General features: G+C 46.8%; 1 protein-coding gene across 2 annotated transcripts in view; it reads left to right on the plus strand.

Annotated features, from left to right (window-relative positions):
* Positions 1 to 14,334, plus strand: part of hectd4 (HECT domain E3 ubiquitin protein ligase 4) — a 51,310-nt gene extending 36,976 nt beyond the window's left edge. For both annotated transcript variants that reach the window (XM_080003667.1, XM_080003668.1), the window contains exons 53-76: positions 411 to 548; positions 748 to 884; positions 1,041 to 1,201; positions 2,433 to 2,614; positions 2,905 to 3,110; positions 3,218 to 3,348; positions 3,470 to 3,675; positions 3,759 to 3,938; positions 4,454 to 5,850; positions 5,961 to 6,168; positions 6,290 to 6,513; positions 6,586 to 6,731; positions 6,918 to 7,021; positions 7,407 to 7,530; positions 7,791 to 7,981; positions 8,082 to 8,228; positions 8,533 to 8,652; positions 8,734 to 8,889; positions 8,982 to 9,085; positions 9,658 to 9,879; positions 10,004 to 10,170; positions 10,527 to 10,722; positions 11,227 to 11,449; positions 11,708 to 14,334. In XM_080003667.1, coding sequence (XP_079859793.1) covers positions 411 to 548; positions 748 to 884; positions 1,041 to 1,201; positions 2,433 to 2,614; positions 2,905 to 3,110; positions 3,218 to 3,348; positions 3,470 to 3,675; positions 3,759 to 3,938; positions 4,454 to 5,850; positions 5,961 to 6,168; positions 6,290 to 6,513; positions 6,586 to 6,731; positions 6,918 to 7,021; positions 7,407 to 7,530; positions 7,791 to 7,981; positions 8,082 to 8,228; positions 8,533 to 8,652; positions 8,734 to 8,889; positions 8,982 to 9,085; positions 9,658 to 9,879; positions 10,004 to 10,170; positions 10,527 to 10,722; positions 11,227 to 11,449; positions 11,708 to 11,844 — 5,207 coding nt within the window. In that variant the 3' untranslated portion in view covers positions 11,845 to 14,334. The remainder of the gene's footprint in view (positions 1 to 410; positions 549 to 747; positions 885 to 1,040; positions 1,202 to 2,432; positions 2,615 to 2,904; positions 3,111 to 3,217; positions 3,349 to 3,469; positions 3,676 to 3,758; positions 3,939 to 4,453; positions 5,851 to 5,960; positions 6,169 to 6,289; positions 6,514 to 6,585; positions 6,732 to 6,917; positions 7,022 to 7,406; positions 7,531 to 7,790; positions 7,982 to 8,081; positions 8,229 to 8,532; positions 8,653 to 8,733; positions 8,890 to 8,981; positions 9,086 to 9,657; positions 9,880 to 10,003; positions 10,171 to 10,526; positions 10,723 to 11,226; positions 11,450 to 11,707) is intronic.
* Positions 14,335 to 17,479: the final 3,145 nt, after the last annotated feature.

Raw genomic sequence — 17,479 nt, forward strand, 5'->3', positions numbered from 1 at the left:
GAATTAGAAATTAATTATCCTCAATTAAGACATTGCAAGGTGGGAGAAAGGTAAAACTGAAGATAAATTAGACGTGACTGGGATTGACAAAAAATTATAAACCTGTTCTGACGAAGGTTGTTGGAGCACTGGTTATATGTCAGGCCTGATTAATTAAGAACAGTGTATATTATACAGATTCTTAGCCTGTGTATTTTGTTAATGTCAAGAAATGCTCAGGGTATTTATGCAAACTTAATTATTCCGTCTCATTAAATTAGAATGTCACCACAATGGCAGCAGTAATGAGTGTGTGTGTGTGTGTGTATGTGTGTGTGTGTGTGTGTGTGTGTGTGTGTGTGTGTGTGTGTGTGTGTGTGTGTGTGTGTGTGTGTGTGTGTGTGTGTGTGTGCGCCCGTGTGTGTGAATAGGAATGGTTGACATTGCGAGACAGACAGTCGAGTTCCTGTATGAAGAGAACGGGGGCATTCCACGTGACCTCTACCTTCCTACCATTGAAGATATTAAGGATGAGGCCAACAAGTTCACGATTGACAAAGTTCGAAAAGGTACTTTCTAAACTACATTCCTTCACCAAACAAACCAAATCTATGAACTTAGGGTGCCACGTGTGCATGTCAGAGGAATTATAATTCAATTGTGTTGTAATTGAAAGGTGAGTGTGGCTGTTGTTAGGCGTTTCACTCTGGAAATGTTCTTAACTTTGCACAAGGTACGACGTCATTATTATCCTTTTTTGAAACGCAGGCTTAACGGTGGTTATCCGCTGTCCCGATAGCAATAACACTAACAGCACTACAGGGGGCACAGCCCTGCCCAAGTTTGCCATAAGAGGCATGCTAAAAACGTTTGGTCTGCACGGGGTCGTCCTAGACGTGGATTCTGTAAGTACAATGCAAGGGGATGCGACATGCCAGCTTTTCCACACGTTTTGTGGGACATTCAATGCTTATTCCCTCTCTCTCTCTCTCTCTCTCTCTCTCTCTCTCTCTCTCTGTGTCTGTGTCTGTGTCTGTGTGTGTGTGTGTGTGTGCATTCAGGTGAATGAACTGGTGCAGGTGGAGACCTACCTGCGCAGTGAGGGGGTGCTGGTGAGGTACTGGTACCCCATTGAGATGCTGGAGCGCCCTCCCGCTGGCTCTCGTCGTACTGCAGCCAATGGCTTAGTCTCCCTGGACAGCAGCAACATTCAGATCCACAGGTAAAGCAAGTCTTCCTGAAATCTTCTGAGTGTTTCCCATAAATTGATTTATTTGTGGTGGCCCGCCACAATATCAGCATTTACCGCCAGGTATTGATTTTATATTTATTTATTTATTACTATTTAAAATGGGTAAAATCTTATTTCACTTTAGAGCTGCGTGCAGCACATTGATTTACTCAGCCCCTCCTTGCTCAGCTCTCTCTCTCTCTCTCTCTCTCTGACACATTGACAACAGACCCGTCTGTGAAGAGCTCCTCCTCTCTGTGCACACTCTGAATCAAAACATGATCATGTGGGTTAGGTACAGAAACCCAGTACCACTATGGCACCGGTTCCTATATGATCGGTATCTAACGGACCGACTCGCAGTGCAGATTTTAGTGCCTCATTTCCGTGCCATGCCCCAGCTGGCGATTGAAATATGCGCCCTCCACTAAACCACACACACCTTCACTAAACATTATGGAGTGGAGTGCGCCTCTTGAAATCCTCTGTATTGCTCTGTATGAGGCACCGCGGCTTTCCTCTCCAAAGCGACTCGAGCCAAACAGCAGCAGTGCTCGTCAATGTCACATTATGGTCGCTCAGCCAGATAAAAGGCGAGTCGAAAAGTTTTCATACAAACTGTCAGTTGTTTGTCAACACGTAACATGAGAAAAGTGATTGAAAAAAAATTGCCCCGGATCTATTCATCTGTCATTCCGATAATGCATTAAAGCCCTCGAAAATAATATGATATCATTGATCAAAAAAAAAAGTGCGTTTGGTTCCTCTGTGTGTCCACTGAGGTAGCGGTTGGGGCATAATTTAGGTCCCTGTCTCCCTCTCCATCTAATGGAGACCTTGGGGAGGGAGCCATCGCGTGTCCCTTCCTCTAATCAAAGCTAATAAAAACGTTGTGTTTTTATTTTAGATGTATTTTGTTTTACTCAATTTAAAGCATTGTGTGTAACAGGGCACTCTGTCACTCTCTGACCTTAATAAAGTTTTTATCTTATCGCGTCTTCAGCAAACCCAAGCCAAATAAAACAAATGGGTTCTGCACGTCCCAGCAACGGAATTTTGTAACAGTTTATTTTAGATGCTTTGTATCAAACCTTAGAATGTGAGCTACAAAGCTATTTCAGACTGTTGTGCAGACCCTGGCTGTACAAGTAATATTGACTTAAAATAATTTAAAAACGGTTCTAAAAACGTGATCCGATGCCACAATGCTGCTTTCCTCTAGGGAGCTGCTTCGTTGTGAGAGTGCACTGGCTCGGTTGTATTGCCGCATGGCCCTGCTCAACATCTTCGCCCCAAAGAGCCCCCACACGTTCACTCGCCTCTTCCACATCCCAGCTATCCGCGACATCACCTTAGAGCACCTGCAGCTTCTGTCCAATCAGCTGCTGGCTCCGCCTCTTCCAGGTATTTTCATGGTATTTTTTTTATCTGATTTTGAGTAACAACATTGGGACGATAATATGATTGTTTATATTATATATCATAACACAATAAGTGTCTTTATTGCAATAACTATGACTGAAGTGAAGGACCTCCTATTTCCAAAATAGACTACATCTTTTTTTTTTTTTAACTTTTTGTTACTTTTTATTTGAATGGCCAAAACACCTGTTTACATATGTCTTTCTTTCAACACATTTTATATTTTGTGATCTAAAGTCACACTGAATGTTGTTCTGTTGTTTGTCCTGCAGATGGCACCATCAGCTCTAGCTCCATCCTGCTGGCACAGTCTGTGCTCCACAACCTGCAGGGCCAGAGCTGCTCCCCCACGGAGCTCTTCTATCAGGGCAACGCTCAGCCCATCCGAGAATGGCTGACTGTAGCCATCACCCGGGCCTTGCATCAGGGAGAGGAGAGTCTGCTGGAGCTCACCAAGCAGATTTGCTGTTTCCTCCAGGTCCGCGGCGTGGATCTAACGGTCGATTTACGCTTGTACTGATGTGTTCCTTTTTTTCCCTCTACAAAATGTGTTTAATTTTTTTTTAACGCTCTCCACTTTGACAGAACGCACCGGAACAGTTCACCTCAGAGGAGTTTCCTGTCACCGAGTCAAAGGTCAGCATGGACGTCAGCTTTCCAGGCGCTGCGTTCGTCATCGTGTCCTGCAAGGAGAGCCAGCTCGGCTGCCGCAAGGAGTGAGTTCTGCAACTCGGTTCAAATGATTTAATTCTCAGGCACCCTTGTTTCATCTTGGATTTTAGATATCTGACCCATTTCCTCCCTCTTTAGCCTTTTTCATGTCTTTCATTTCCTCAGCTCCAGTCTGTACAAGGCTCCCTGGGCGCGGGTCATGGTGTACGGCCTGGGCCACAAGGTACGCAGGAACGGCCAGCTAAACCTGATGGAGGCCATGTGCTACCCTCTGGATGCCTCCCCGACCAACACGGGCCTCACGCCCCCTCCCACCACCAACCAGTACCCCTCTGTCATCATCCCCACCGATAAAGTGCACATCAAGCTAGGTAAGTAACCCCCCCCTCCATTGTTTCAATGCTGGTTCTTGGCATTTCCCTTTTGCATCATACCCGTTTGGTCTTTCTCTCAGGAGTTTCGCCGCCGCCCGGCGCTGTGCTGGTGCTGCACTCTCTGCCCCTGGAGTTCCCTCTGGCCGTGGCATTCGCTGAGCAGCTGCTGACCTGGAAGCTGGGTGAGAGCAGCGAGCGCTCAGAGGACGAGCTGGACACGGTGCCCTCCTCAGTTTTGCTCCAGGTGGTGGAGCTTCTAGGTACGTTTTTATTTACAGTACATAATTAACAAACTAACTAGTAACTATGAATGTATATATATATATGTATATATATATTTGTATATATTTGTCATTTTTGAATGTTAGTTCTTGAAATCCCCTATAGACTTTCTCATTGATAGAGCAAAACTTGATTTGTTAATACAGCATTTTAGCAAATTAAGTCATATACAGAGCTGGGTATTGGCCATGATGTCACTATTTGATTCAATGTCAATTCAATCTGATATTGATGTGATGGCTTACACTGCAATTCTACATCTATATACATACATACATAATGAAAATTGCTTTTCAGTATACCTATATTTGACATGCAAATTATCAAATAGAAGATAATAGTATTTATTATTATTTATAGTATATTACACATTTCAAATTGATTCAGAAGTTGAAAGAATTGAATTAAATCCTAGCATCAGAGTATATTTTTTTAGCACTGAATTATTATTGCTATTGTTAGTTTTGTCATCAACATTTTATTGTCGTTTTAGGCGGTTTACTTTGGACCACTGATCTGGCGCCATCTATCAAGGAACTCAACTTCCACCTGCTCGCTGAGCTCTTCCGCAAGATCCACCACTTGGAGCAGCGCAAGAGCCCAGCCGGCCTCTCCAGCTCCATCGCCCTGCTGCTCAACCCCTGCCTGGCTGTCCTCATGGCCCTGCAGACGGAGCTCCGCAAACTCTACGACAGGGAGACTCAGGGTTGGAGCACCGGAGGGGGTGGCGCCGGGGGCTCCTCTTCCGGAGGCGTGGCCTTGGCTCTGGGGACAGAGCAAAGCCGCTTCTCCACCTACTTCCATGCTCTGATGGAGGTGTGCCTGGCCGTGGCAGAGGTCACCCTGCCCCTCAACGTGGGCGGCTCTGCTGTGGGAGCCCTGTCCTCCACCAGCGCCCCCAACCTCAGCGACTCCTCCTCATCTTCGTCTTCCTCGCCTGGCCAGACACCGCACAGCCCCAGCCTGCTGTCCAAGCGCAAGAAGGTCAAGTTGAAGCGTGAGAGGGCGGCGGCTGCGGTGGCGGCGGCGGCTTCCGGGAAACGAGGGAGCGCCGGAGCCCGACTGTCAGAGAGCGACAGCGCGCTGCTCAACATGGCCGGCAGCAAACCGGAGGACATGCTGTGGTTCCACCGCTGCCTCACACTGCTCATGATCCTGCGGCACCTCGCCAACAAGGACCCGCAGGGTCTGAGTGTGACCAGTGACGCGGTGACTGACGCCTGCCAGGCTCTGGTGGGTCCCACTGCCCACAGCCGCTTACTGGTACTCTCCGGCATCCCCACCCACCTGGAGGAGGCGGTGGTCCGCAGCGCCATCCGCAGGGCATGCAATGCCCACGGGGGGCTCTTCAAGGACGAGATCTTCATCCCACTGCAGGAAGAAGATCCCAAGAAGCTGAAGCCTGGAGCTGCAGTGTCCAGCCCCCAGGATGGCAAGCCGGGCCCGGACCCCGAGCGCACGTTTCCCAACAATGGCGGCCTGGAGAGCCCCGATAGCTCCAGCAGCCTCACCCCGGCCATGAGCGTGAGCGCCTCGGCCTCCACCAGCCAGACCTCCATCTGCAGCTCCTCGCAGGGAGTCTCACGTACCACCAGCGAACTTTCCGTTGACCAGGAGCTGCTTGCCGCCCCACCGCTCACCCCTGTGGCTGCAGCGTCTGCTGGAAACTGCGCCCCACAGGGTCCCGGGGAACCCCAAACAGTTTCCAGTCAGGAGAGCTTGGATATCTCCCTGTGCAGCACAGGCAGCCTGGGGAGTCTGGGCAGCTTGGGGGAGCCTCTGGATAGTGCAGAAACGGCTTCGGTGTCGGACGGGGGCTCCATGTACACGGTCACCTCACTCGACAGCAATGTCATGGCTCGGCCCATTAAGGGCTATGCTGTCATTGAGGTTGGTTACTTATCCAGCACCTATGCATGAGACTGAAGTTGTTCGCTCTAGATCACTTAAAAGTCAAGCGAGACTCTGAAATATATTTTGTCTTTCTCGGGGGAACGTAGGTTCGTTCTCGGGCGAAGGTGGAGAAGATCCGGGCAAGCCTTTTCAACAGCAGCGACCTGATTGGACTGTCCAGTCTGGAGGGCGAAGAGGAGCTGATGGAGTTGACCAACGAGGAGATCCTCACCGCCTCCAGTGTCAACCAGAGCTTGTTTGACACACAGGGAAGCTCTGCACTTGAAGACTACTTCCTGGACAAGTCAATCAGAGGTTCATCATTTTTATGTTTTCAGTCTCTATTTAATAAATGGGGTTTTTTGTTCTTGTGCAAAGGATTTGGTTTCTCATCTTTAATGATTAAGTCTTTAATGGTCTCTTTTAATGTTCCAAGGGGACAAACTTGTACCTGGTTCACGAGACGTCCTGACGGACATCTTCAAGAGCTGCATGCATTCAGAACAAATGCTGAGCCTCACGCCCTCTAAGCCGCTCAAAGTTTCTGACATTTACCTCAGCAAGGAGCAGATCACCTCTCAGACACCTGGCAACCTGCTGCACGTTTTTTTCACCAACGTTCGGCCTCCCAAGAAAGTGCTCGATGATCAGCTAACACAGGTATCATAAAATATTAAATAAGCCTATATGTGTGTTTGTGAGAACAATTGTTCAACACAGTGTTTTTCACAGATTCTACGAAAGTATGGAACGCCTAAACCCAACAAGAACAAGTACAGTAAGGCAGGCAAGGAGCAACACCAAGGCAAGGTGGTGAGCACCAAAAGACCCATCACCAAGCCCCCAACCAAAGAGAAGTCTGTCCTCAACAGTGTCAGGTGAGTCTCTCCATAACACCACAACCAACGATCAAACTCAAGCTTTTCACCCATGTGATTCAGATATACAGTACATCCGAAACAAAAGTCTGTTTTGTGGCCATTTTGTCCATCATCACGACCAGTAATGTTTGGCTGGCCACACCAAAAAAATGACCAGGATCTGCTTCTGCCCTGCTCCATTAGGACCGCGCTGAGTGAGAAGAAGACCGTTCTGAAGCCCAAGTCTCCTGAGAAATGTAGACCCGACGAGAAGGACGTAGAGAAATCTCCTGCCAAGAAACCTGAAGGTAGGCAACCATCTCACTCCTCTCCGTAACTTTTCCCCTGTTGGTGAATAAATCGGATCGAATAGAACGGATTTACTGATTCCAAATGCGACAGACTTCATTGATGTTTTCTTTGATGATGTTTTGTGTTCTCGGAGAATAAAGAGATATGTGTGTATTTTTTTTATACTTTTTTTTTTTAATCATTTATCGCTTTTCTCAAGAAGTCCTGCTACAAAACATCGAATCAAGTATTCTTGGAAAATGTTAGTTTTCCCCTTTTGTTGATATTGCTACTGTGATGCTGATATCTTGTTCTTGACGGAGACATTTAATCTGCTCGGTTACAACACCGTGAGCAAGGTCAGTCTGGGGTGCAAAACTGTATCTTCTGTTGTTCTCTCAGTCCCAGAAGAGAAGTACCTCACATTGGAAGGCTTTCACAAGTTTGCGGTGGACCGTGCCAAACAGGACATCCGTAGTGTGTGGAGGGCAATTTTGGCCTGTGGTTACGACCTCCACTTTGATAGGTGAGACTCCCCGATCAGTCAGCGGTTGATAGTTAAGATTCCCTGCCACTGTGCTGGATAAATCTCCTCCACCTTTGTTCATGAAACACACGAAACATGAAAAAAAGGTTCAAGTAATATCTAATAACAAAAGAACCAACTAATGACAGGAAGATGATACCTCTGGCTTCAGGACAGACGCTCTTTGAGAAGAAATTTGTGTTTTTATTTGCGATTTTCTTGCTGTGTAATTAGCTTGAGCTGTCGTGCCCATGTTGCAGATGCACTTGTATAGACACCCGCCACGCCCAGAAGGCCTGCAGGAAGTGGAGTCTGGAGATGGACGTGGCGCTGGTGCAGTACATCAACAGGCTGTGCCGTCACCTGGCCATAACACCGGCCCGACTGCACCCCCACGAAGTCTATCTGGACCCCAGCGACACCGCCGACCCCCGCGTGGCCTCCCTATTCAGTCAGTGGCCCACTCGTTTGCTCCTCGGAAACTGTAGCGTCACCCGTTTACACGGTATGACCGTCTTTCTTTTTTTTTTTTTTTTTTTTTGCTCCTCTAGATGTGCCTGTGGAGAGCCTACGTCTGCGATTTGCTCTACTGCAATCCCTCAACAACACCCTGGAGAGTTTCTTCCTGCCGCTGGTGGAGCTCAGGCCGACACACACCTATCAGAACAGTATCGCGGCTCTGCTGTACGAGGCTAAAGGTGAGCTCATCAACTCAGCTTTAGGAGCCGAAAGGCGACAGACGTGACTTTCTGGGATGTGGAGGGGTGTTTTCAACCTATTTATGAAGGCCTCGCTGACACTTAGTCTCAATGTGTATGAGTGAACTCTTGGTGAACTTTGGACCAAAGCGTCCCTCACCCTAACCCTGGCTGCTCCTGGTGGCATTCTGAGGTGTCCTTAAGAAAGACACTGAATGGCTTCTGTCCCTGAATTCCCCCCCTGGAGATTAATAAAGTGTTCTTATGTTCCGTATGTTCTTATCTTATCCCCCTCTTGTCACAGGTCTGATTTTCTACGACACTAAGGTCACTGTTATGAACAGAGTACTAAATGCCACAGTGCAGCGTACGGCGGACCACGCTGCTCCAGAGATCACACTGGACCCGCTGGAGATCGTGGGAGGTACGCGATTCTGCTCAACATGTTTGTTTGCATAACTTGTCAAAATTGCACCTGCCAAAATCTCTCCTATGTGCGCTCCAGGGGAGATCAGATCGTCGGAGAACACGTACTTCTGCCAGGCGGCGTGCCAGCTGGCCTGCGTGGCCTCGTCGCAGCTCTGCGTCAAACTGGCCAGCGGCGGGGACCCCACCTACGCCTTCAACATCCGCTTCACCGGGGAGGAGGTCCACGGCACCAGTTAGTTGTTCTTTTTCCCACTCTGCCGATTTGCAGATTTAAAGGATAGGATTTTAAGGTTCTGATAGAGGTTTCCTTGTGTCGTTCCCCAGGCGGCTCTTTCAGGCACTTCCTGTGGCAGGTTTGTAAGGAGCTGCAGAGCTCGGCGCTCTCCCTGCTGCTGCCCTGTCCCAGCGCCGCCGCCAACCGCAACAAGGTAGAACATTCAACTCACTTTGACTCCTAACACACTGTCCGTCTCTGGAACATGTAATTAGTAAATATGTAATTACTAATACCAGTCGACCTTTATTTCACCTTGAGCAACCATTGAGGATGAATCCTTGTTTACAATAGTCTTATAACAATTAAATTAAAATACATTCTAAAAACATTCAAAACAAAGACACACAAAGTGTCTCTAAGGTCAAGCATTTCAAATGAATATGTACACGGGTGCAAGGTTGCCCAATTTGTTGGAGGGGAAATATTGCAATCTTTGTTGATGTGCTGACGCCAAGTTTTTGTTAACACTGAGTAATGATTTATTACTGGCAGCGAGGGTTTTTTATCAATAGTAAGACCTTGTGTTCAAGATGTAACATGGCAACAACCATGTGTCAGCTTCCTGATAACACCTCTGTGATGTGGTTGTTTGGGCGTATCTTTAGTGTCTGGATCTGTCATCGTTTTATTTCTTCCAAAATCCAAATCCCCAAAATGACGTTATCTCCAAAATACGCCAAGACTGGGTTTTTTTCCGAGCTGCGTGTTGTGTTCTCTTCTCAGGGGAAGTACATCCTCACGCCCTGTCCCATCAGCTATGCCGAGGAGCAGCTGCTGCACTTCTTCGGCCAGCTGCTGGGCATCGCCATCCGGGCCGACGTGCCGCTCCCCCTGGACCTGCTGGGCTCCTTCTGGAAGGGACTGGTGGGAGAGCCCCTGGACCCCGAACAGGACCTGCAGGAGGCCGACCTGCTCACCTACAACTACGTCAAGAAGTTTGAGAATGTAAATTGTATTTACCGAAATCCGCCGATGGGTTTGGATCGAGGTTTCGTCGCCCACGATACGATCCCCGCAGCGAGGTGGTTTCTGTGGCCGTCAGCCTTTAACCCCCTTTGACCCCTCCCAGGTGGGCGACGAGGCGGAGCTGGAGGCCCTGTGCGCCGAGATCGCCTCCCAGCACCACTCCGGAGAGAGCCCGGACTCCCCCAGCCGGCCCTGTTGCACCTTCACCTACGTCACCATGACGGGGGAGGACGTGGAGCTGTGTCAGGGTGGCCGCAGCCTCATCGTCAGGTGATCAGGGAACAGGATAAGACACAAAAATTCATGATTCTTTGTGTGTCTCATGCAGTCATATCAAGTACAGTGCAGCTAAATGATAATTCAAAACTTTGAAGGCTGTGCAAAATGAATGAGGGGAAAAAAAAGTAAATACAGTATAGAATCCAAATCTGAAAGAATATACAATATATGTAGCAGAAAATAACCAAAAGCAAAGTATAAATGATCAAAAAATACAATGGCTCATTTAGTGGCATCTCCATGCTATTTCACGTTCATGCTGAACAGCTAATCCCTGGTTATCATTCTCTGACCTTTTCAGCTTTTTTGTTGCGTTTTAAGACTTCATTGTGTGTTTCTGTGACCAGCTGGGAGAACAAGGGCGTGTATGCACGGGCAGTGAGGAACCTCCGCCTGCGGGAGCTGCAGAACGTGGAGTGCATGACGGCGGTGCGTGCGGGGCTGGCCTCCATCATCCCGCTGCAGCTGTTCACCATGCTGAGCCCCCTGGAGGTGGAGCTGCGCACCTGTGGCTTGCCTTACATCAACCTGGAGTTCCTCAAGGTGGCGCGTTCTTAAAAAAAAAGAAAAATGGAAACGTGCTGTTGACATTTTGTTTTCACGGTTGTTTCAAGTTTATCCTTTTTTTTTTTTTTTTTTTTTAACTGTTCCTCCTCGAGGCGTCTGACAAGCGATAGGTTCTGTCGTGTTGAGCTCATGAATGGGCGCGCACAGCTTCAACCTCAGTAGAGGTGACATCACATGTGATCCAAAGAAACAACTTTTCCATTTGACTGCATCACTTCATTCAAAGGGCTTCATTTAATAATAATAATAATATATGAATGCCTTAACTTTCAAAAAGCTAAAATAATTAGGCAAAATTTGGAGCGGCAGAGTATTTCTTAGGCTTGCCGTGGCTCTGGGGCGATGGGACCCCTCGTATTTAGCACCTTGCTACAAACCAAACAGAAAGTTGGTATCAACGCCCACATTCTTGCGCCGTGCTCCCCAAGCCTGCCATCCATGTTGAGCTCATCTAATTGTGGTGCTTCCTTCCTGCTGCAGGCTCACACCATGTACCAGGTTGGTCTGATGGAGACGGACCAGCACATTGAGTTCTTCTGGACCGCCCTGGAGATGTTCACTCAGGAGGAGCTCTGCAAGTTCATAAAGTTCGCCTGCAACCAGGAGCGCATCCCCTTTACCTGCCCCTGCAAGGACGGGGGCCCCGACACCGCCCATGTCCCCCCCTACCCCATGAAGATAGCCCCGCCGGACGGAGCCGCAGGTAACCCAGCTTTGTAGATCTTTTCCCTGTGTTTTTTTTGTTTTTTGGTTTTTTTTACATTAACCCTCTTGCATTTGGAATTCGTATGCGGTGAGTCATCAACTTTATTCAGATCAGTGCTCTGAGCTCAGACACCTGAACGAGACAGGTTTATCTTGTTCTGACCTTTCAGCTTAGAGCGTGCAGACAAACAAAGACACAGTATGTATGTAAACACTTCACTTTCTTCCTTCCGTCCTTCCTTCCTGTGCTGCTCAGGATCTCCGGACTCACGGTACATCCGCGTGGAGACGTGCATGTTCATGGTGAAGCTGCCGCAGTACACCTCTCTGGACGCCATGCTGGAGAAGCTGCGCTACGCCATCCACTACCGCGAGGACCCGCTCAGCGGCTAGGAGGAACCCCCCCCGCCCCCACACACACACACACACACACACACACACACACACACACACACACACACACACACACACACGCGCGCACACACATATACACATGCACACCACACACACTCACATTTTTCTTGACGTCTCTCGTGTAGATGACCCACTGGAATCCTTTATCATCAGTGAAATCCTTAATGAAGTTCTTTCTCTTTTTTTTTTATTTTATTAATCTGATTCTTTTTTTTTTTTTTTTTAATTATCATTTACATTTGGCAGCGTTAATGTGCTGTATCCGTAATACACATATTGAGCATTTCAGGAGTTTGTCAAATGCGTCTTAGTTCAGGAGGATTGTCAGCACCAGCTCACGCACTCGGTGAGCAGCACTTCTGGTTGCACTGAATACAGGAACTGTGACGCGGTGCCGCAGTACTTTCATTTCTTGTATTGTTTTTTTAAACCCTTTTTTGTTTTTCTCGATCACCGCACCTTTCTCCCCCCCTAACTCTTTCACGCAGGGTTTGTTTTTTTGCCCCCGACTGCCTGCCGAGGTTGAGTATTACAAGGTTACGTCAAGCTCTGCTGAAATAAGACGAGTTAATGGGGCGACATCAGAACAACACTTTGGAATAATGTGTCTCGGCCCCCATGTGCTGTGTGCTCTCTCTCTCTCTCTCTCTCTCTCTCTCTCTCTCTCTCTCTCTCTCTCTCTCTCTCTCTCTCAGCCCTGGTCTCTGTGTCTCACCCTATCTTTGCACTCCTTCACTTTGCACTGTTGTCAGCCAAACTATACAACTTGCGTTAATCTCCTAATGCTTGACTTAGCTGCCTCCTCCTGCCTCCCCTGCGGTGTGTTTTGGGGGCCGGCGTGCTCTGAAACAAGCCTTTATATCTGATGATGAAGACACTGACTGTGTGTGTGTGTGTGTCTGTGTGTGTGTGTGTGTGTATGTGTCTGTATGTGTGCGTCGGGGGAAAAGAGAGATCCTGGATGCGAAGGTGGGGATCTGACGTTTGAGATGGACGTGTTCCCGCCATTAGAAAAAGAAAAAGAAAAAAAAAAAAAACTCTATGAAGCTGCCGATTTTATTTTTTTTCTTTCTTCTCAGCGGTCAGAACGGGCGACTGTGATAACAGACAATATGTGCTTACTGCCCGGAGGAAAAATGAAAAAAAGTTTATAAATTCATAATGAAAAGAATTGACAAATTAACTTATCTGCCTATATAAACGGTGAATATATTTTATCCGAGGGTGTTAAAAAAAAAAAAAAAAGTAATATTTATCTCTTAGTTTAGGGATTGGTTTTGAAGTATCCTCGTAGCTTTGGCAGCATGGTAGGTGGAGCTGGCCGAAGCTCTGCCTGACTAAAAAGAGAGACCCAGACCTGGTCCCACTTGTTTTATATTGTTTCTGTTTTTTGTTTCTTTTTTGTTTTCTTTGGGTTTTTTCCCCCTCTTTTCTCGATGCTGGCATTGTCTCATGACAAGGGAAGGAGATGTGATTCTCCCAAGCTGCTTGTGTGCAACTGCTACTGAATGTGCTACCGAAAAAAAAAAACAACCCCCACCCCTCCCCTCCCACATATACAATTCATACACCCATGGGGGGGGCGGAGCATCTTGAGTTCTGCCTTTTTTTTTTTTTGATCATGTGAAAGAATGGGCCGTTTTCTCTTTGGTTTGTTTTGTTTTGACCCATAACCAAATGTTTTTAACTGTGTCGACTTTCCAGAGTAAAAAAAAAAAAAAAAAAAATGTAAATAGAGTTTTAAGTTATGCTCGAAAGCGCTGTTTATTGATCGCTGACTCACTTCCCCTTCTCGTTATTTGCTTTTGTTTTGCACTACTCTTCCATGGAAAACCTTCTGAATGAAGCAAACGACGTCTTGTTTTTTTCCGGGGAGGAGTTTTATTTTCTACAGACTGGGAGAACACCTGTACTTACCTCTGTCTTGTACCTGGACAGGTTCTGTCTCCTCCACTCATTGTAAACATGTTTTCTTGTGGAAGTAAAAAAAACCTCCATTTTTCTCTGAAACAGAAACTGAAGAACACAACAACAGCCGATGATTGATATTTACTGTGTGTCGGATGGTTTAATCGCTTGCCAGTTTTTTTTTTTGTTCATTCTTATTATTATTTTTGTTTGAGGTTGTGTTCCTGTTAAGGGTACGCCGGTATACATACCGCTGCTTACACGGACGCTCGCTCACTTTCTCCTTTTGGGAAGGACGCTGGTGGGTCGGCGGGGCGGGGCAGGCGGGTGGGGGTAGAGAAGGTTATATAAAGGACATATCCATACAAAGAGGTGTTACGATAAGAAAATGTGTGCTGTACATTTACTTGATATTTATTACAATTATTTATGGTTGCATTAACTTTTACTGTCTTACCTCTGCACATCAGAAACTTAACGCATCTAAGAATTGATTATACAGATGTAAAGAATCAGATGACGTTTGAGATTTCTGTGCCACAATAAAGAAATGTCTTGACGTACAAACGCAGATTGTGATTTTTTTCACTGTCCTGGTTTCTACAGAGGACACTGCCTTCTATCTGTTTATGACATTCCGGGTAGCTGCGTATCAGACACATGATGCTTATTCATGTACATGGAATTCCTTCAAACCCAACCTTCAATCTCCAGGGTTGGGTGTTCTCACGCACATTCAAATTCCAAGGGTGTGACGCAAAACAGAAATAAATTGTGCTACAGATCTTCCTGTTGCGCGCCCATACGGACCATGGTCGGGTATTGATCATGATGGATTTATCTCATCGGATCCTTTTGGACACGCGCCTTGTGGAAGGTCCTGTTCCCAAGTCTTGTTATGTCACCACGGCCTGTAAACCAGACACCTTCAGAGAGCAATGCCAGGCAGAGCCAGTTTCAGCTGGATCCCTCACTGGCAGACGCTCCTTACTGCCATATATTATGTCACACGGCGTGCCCCACTGCATGCTTTATGTTGGATAAGGCGGATCAAACATAAATCCCATTGTGAACCTGTTTCACTGTATTTACATGCTACCTAATATGATTCTTTTATTTTACAAATAGCTTTAATGGGGACTCAAGTGCTCCCTCACTGACCCCCACCCCCTGCTTCAATGGCTGAGAGACCAATGAAAGCCCCTTCAGCAGTCACAGCCCTAACAAACCAGCCATGTGTGTGGGATGTTTGGTGTGTTCAGAAGATGTTACTGTAGAGGACTCCTACTGGTTTCCCTGAAACTGGACACTGGCCTATTAACGCCACTTATTTGGCAACCCCCCCGAGAGGATACATAACACATGTGAGGCCTTTTGACCTAGCAAGAATCCCCTGTTTTTACAAACCTCCTTTGAACTTCCATAGTAAAGTACATGTAAACAAGAATGGTGAGTTGTGTCGTGCTCTGCAATTATTTCTATGTGTGAGTGATGCAACACCTGAAGGACGAGAGGGTGCAATGCTCGTTGGGTGCTCCCCAATAAACATAACGGCTGTTGAGCCTCACAGGCCAGTCAGTGCTAAATTGTTTAATACAGTCAAGTTGGTCACATTTGTCTGGACGTTGATATTTCAATCATTTTGTACATTGTCGTATTTGACAGCTTACCAAAATGTGCGCCGAGCTTTGCATTTTTTGTGGATATGTCAACTTTTTTTGGTACGCCCCTCTTTGCTACATGCACCCGAGAACCTCCAAGGGGTTTGAGGCCTCAAAGATATTGATAAACACAAGACCCATTTGGTATTACATGGATATCTATTGCTTTTAGGTGTATGCGTGCTTTTTATTTTTTAACATTGTTTTGACTAGCCTGAAGCGTTACATTTATCTAGTAATCTATAATTGATGAACACGAATGAACACAAACAAAATAAGCCTAACCACAAACCAAACAAGTTGTGGCTTTGGCTGAACGCAGTGCAGCTCAATCCAACCCGGATGGATCAAGTCAAGAAACAACAGCAACAACAAAAGCAACAACAAAAACAAATAGAAGCGACTCCAACCCCAGTAGCAGCAACAGCCACAGAAACAGCAACAACAGCAGCAGCAACATCGACACCAGCAGCAGCAACAACAACAGCAGCAACGTACACGCAAAGACGTCACTGGAACCGGAAGTGGTAACTCTCACCGGGACTGGAAAGGTCACTCAGGTTAGAGATGGTTAAGTTGAGGTATTGAGGTAAGCAAGAGTAAAGTTTAGGTATAAGGTTGGCAGCAGAAACGACAACACCAGTTAATGTACGTATAAGGTTAGCGGCACCAACGACAGCACCAGCAGCAGCAGCAACGACAACACCAGCAGTGTGAATACCAGCAGCAGACAACAGCGGCAACAAAAACAGCAACAGCAACAGCGCACAAGCGAAGACGTCACCGGGACCGGAAGTGGTAGCTCTCACCGGAACCAGAAATCTCCTCATCTGTATTGAGTCAACAGTGTGTACCATCTCATCTCAACAAAGTAAAGCACAGCAAAGACGTCACCGGAACCGGAAGTGGTAGCCCTCACCGGAAACGGAAATTTCAACTGTGTGCACCATCTCATCTTAATCCAGTCACGGTCCTTTAATTAGCGTCCCTAAGTTACGGGTCAAGTTTTCAATCAGACCTCGGGAGGGAGATCCTTTTGACTCTCCCTCTCTCTCTCTCCGAAAACACACCCTTCTTATGATCCTCTCACTGTGATATCACAACAGAAACAACAACAACAGCAACATAAACTCCAGCAGCAGCAACAAAAAACAACAGCAAAAAAGACAACAGCAACGCACACGCAAAGACATCACCGGAACCGGAAGTGGTAGCTCTCACCGGAACTGGAGAAGTCACTCAGGTTAGAGACGGTTAAGTTGAGGTATAAGGTTAGAGGTGTTTAAGTTAGGGTATTGGGTTAGAGATGCTTAGTTTTAGCCATAAGGTAAGCGAGGGGTAAGTTTAGGTATAAGGTTAGCAGCAGCCACAGCACCAGCAACAGGAACACAGACAGACAGACAGACAGACAGACAGACAGACAGACAGACAGACATCAGTCAGTCAGTCAGTTAGTCAGTCATAGACTGTAGCGAACAGCAAGGTTTTTAACCTGCTTTTAAAAGTATTCAGTGTGGGGGCCTCTCTCAGGTCCCTCGGTAGGGTGTTCCATTGACTTAGATACAGACGATACAGAAGGCAGCTTCTCCTGCTTTCGAGTTGGTACGAGGGATAGTTAAAAGACCACTGCCTGTGGACCTGAGAGTTCTTGCTGGTTCGTGTATAATTAGCATTTATTTTATATACTGAGGTGCAAGGCCATTTATAGCTTTATATACAAGTAGCAGAATATTAAAATCAATTCTAGTTTTGACAGGGAGCCAATGCAGAGATCTAAGAACAGGTGTGATATGTTGAAACCTTTTTGTCCAAGTGAGAACGCGTGCAGCCGCATTTTGGATTGACTGTAGCCGCTGCACAGCTGATTTCAGGAGGCTGGTGAATAGGCCATTACAGTAGTCCGATCTACTCGTTATGAATGCATGGAATGCATGTTTTTTAGATGGTAGAAGGCTGATTGTGTGATTTGATTTATATGGCTCTTAAAATTCAGATCGCTGTCTATGATTACACCCAGATTTTTGGCTTCATTCTTGCTCTCCAGG

This window comes from Zeus faber, assembly GCF_960531495.2.
Source record: "Zeus faber genome assembly, chromosome: 7".
In the NCBI taxonomy this organism is placed as follows: Eukaryota; Metazoa; Chordata; class Actinopteri; order Zeiformes; family Zeidae; genus Zeus; species Zeus faber.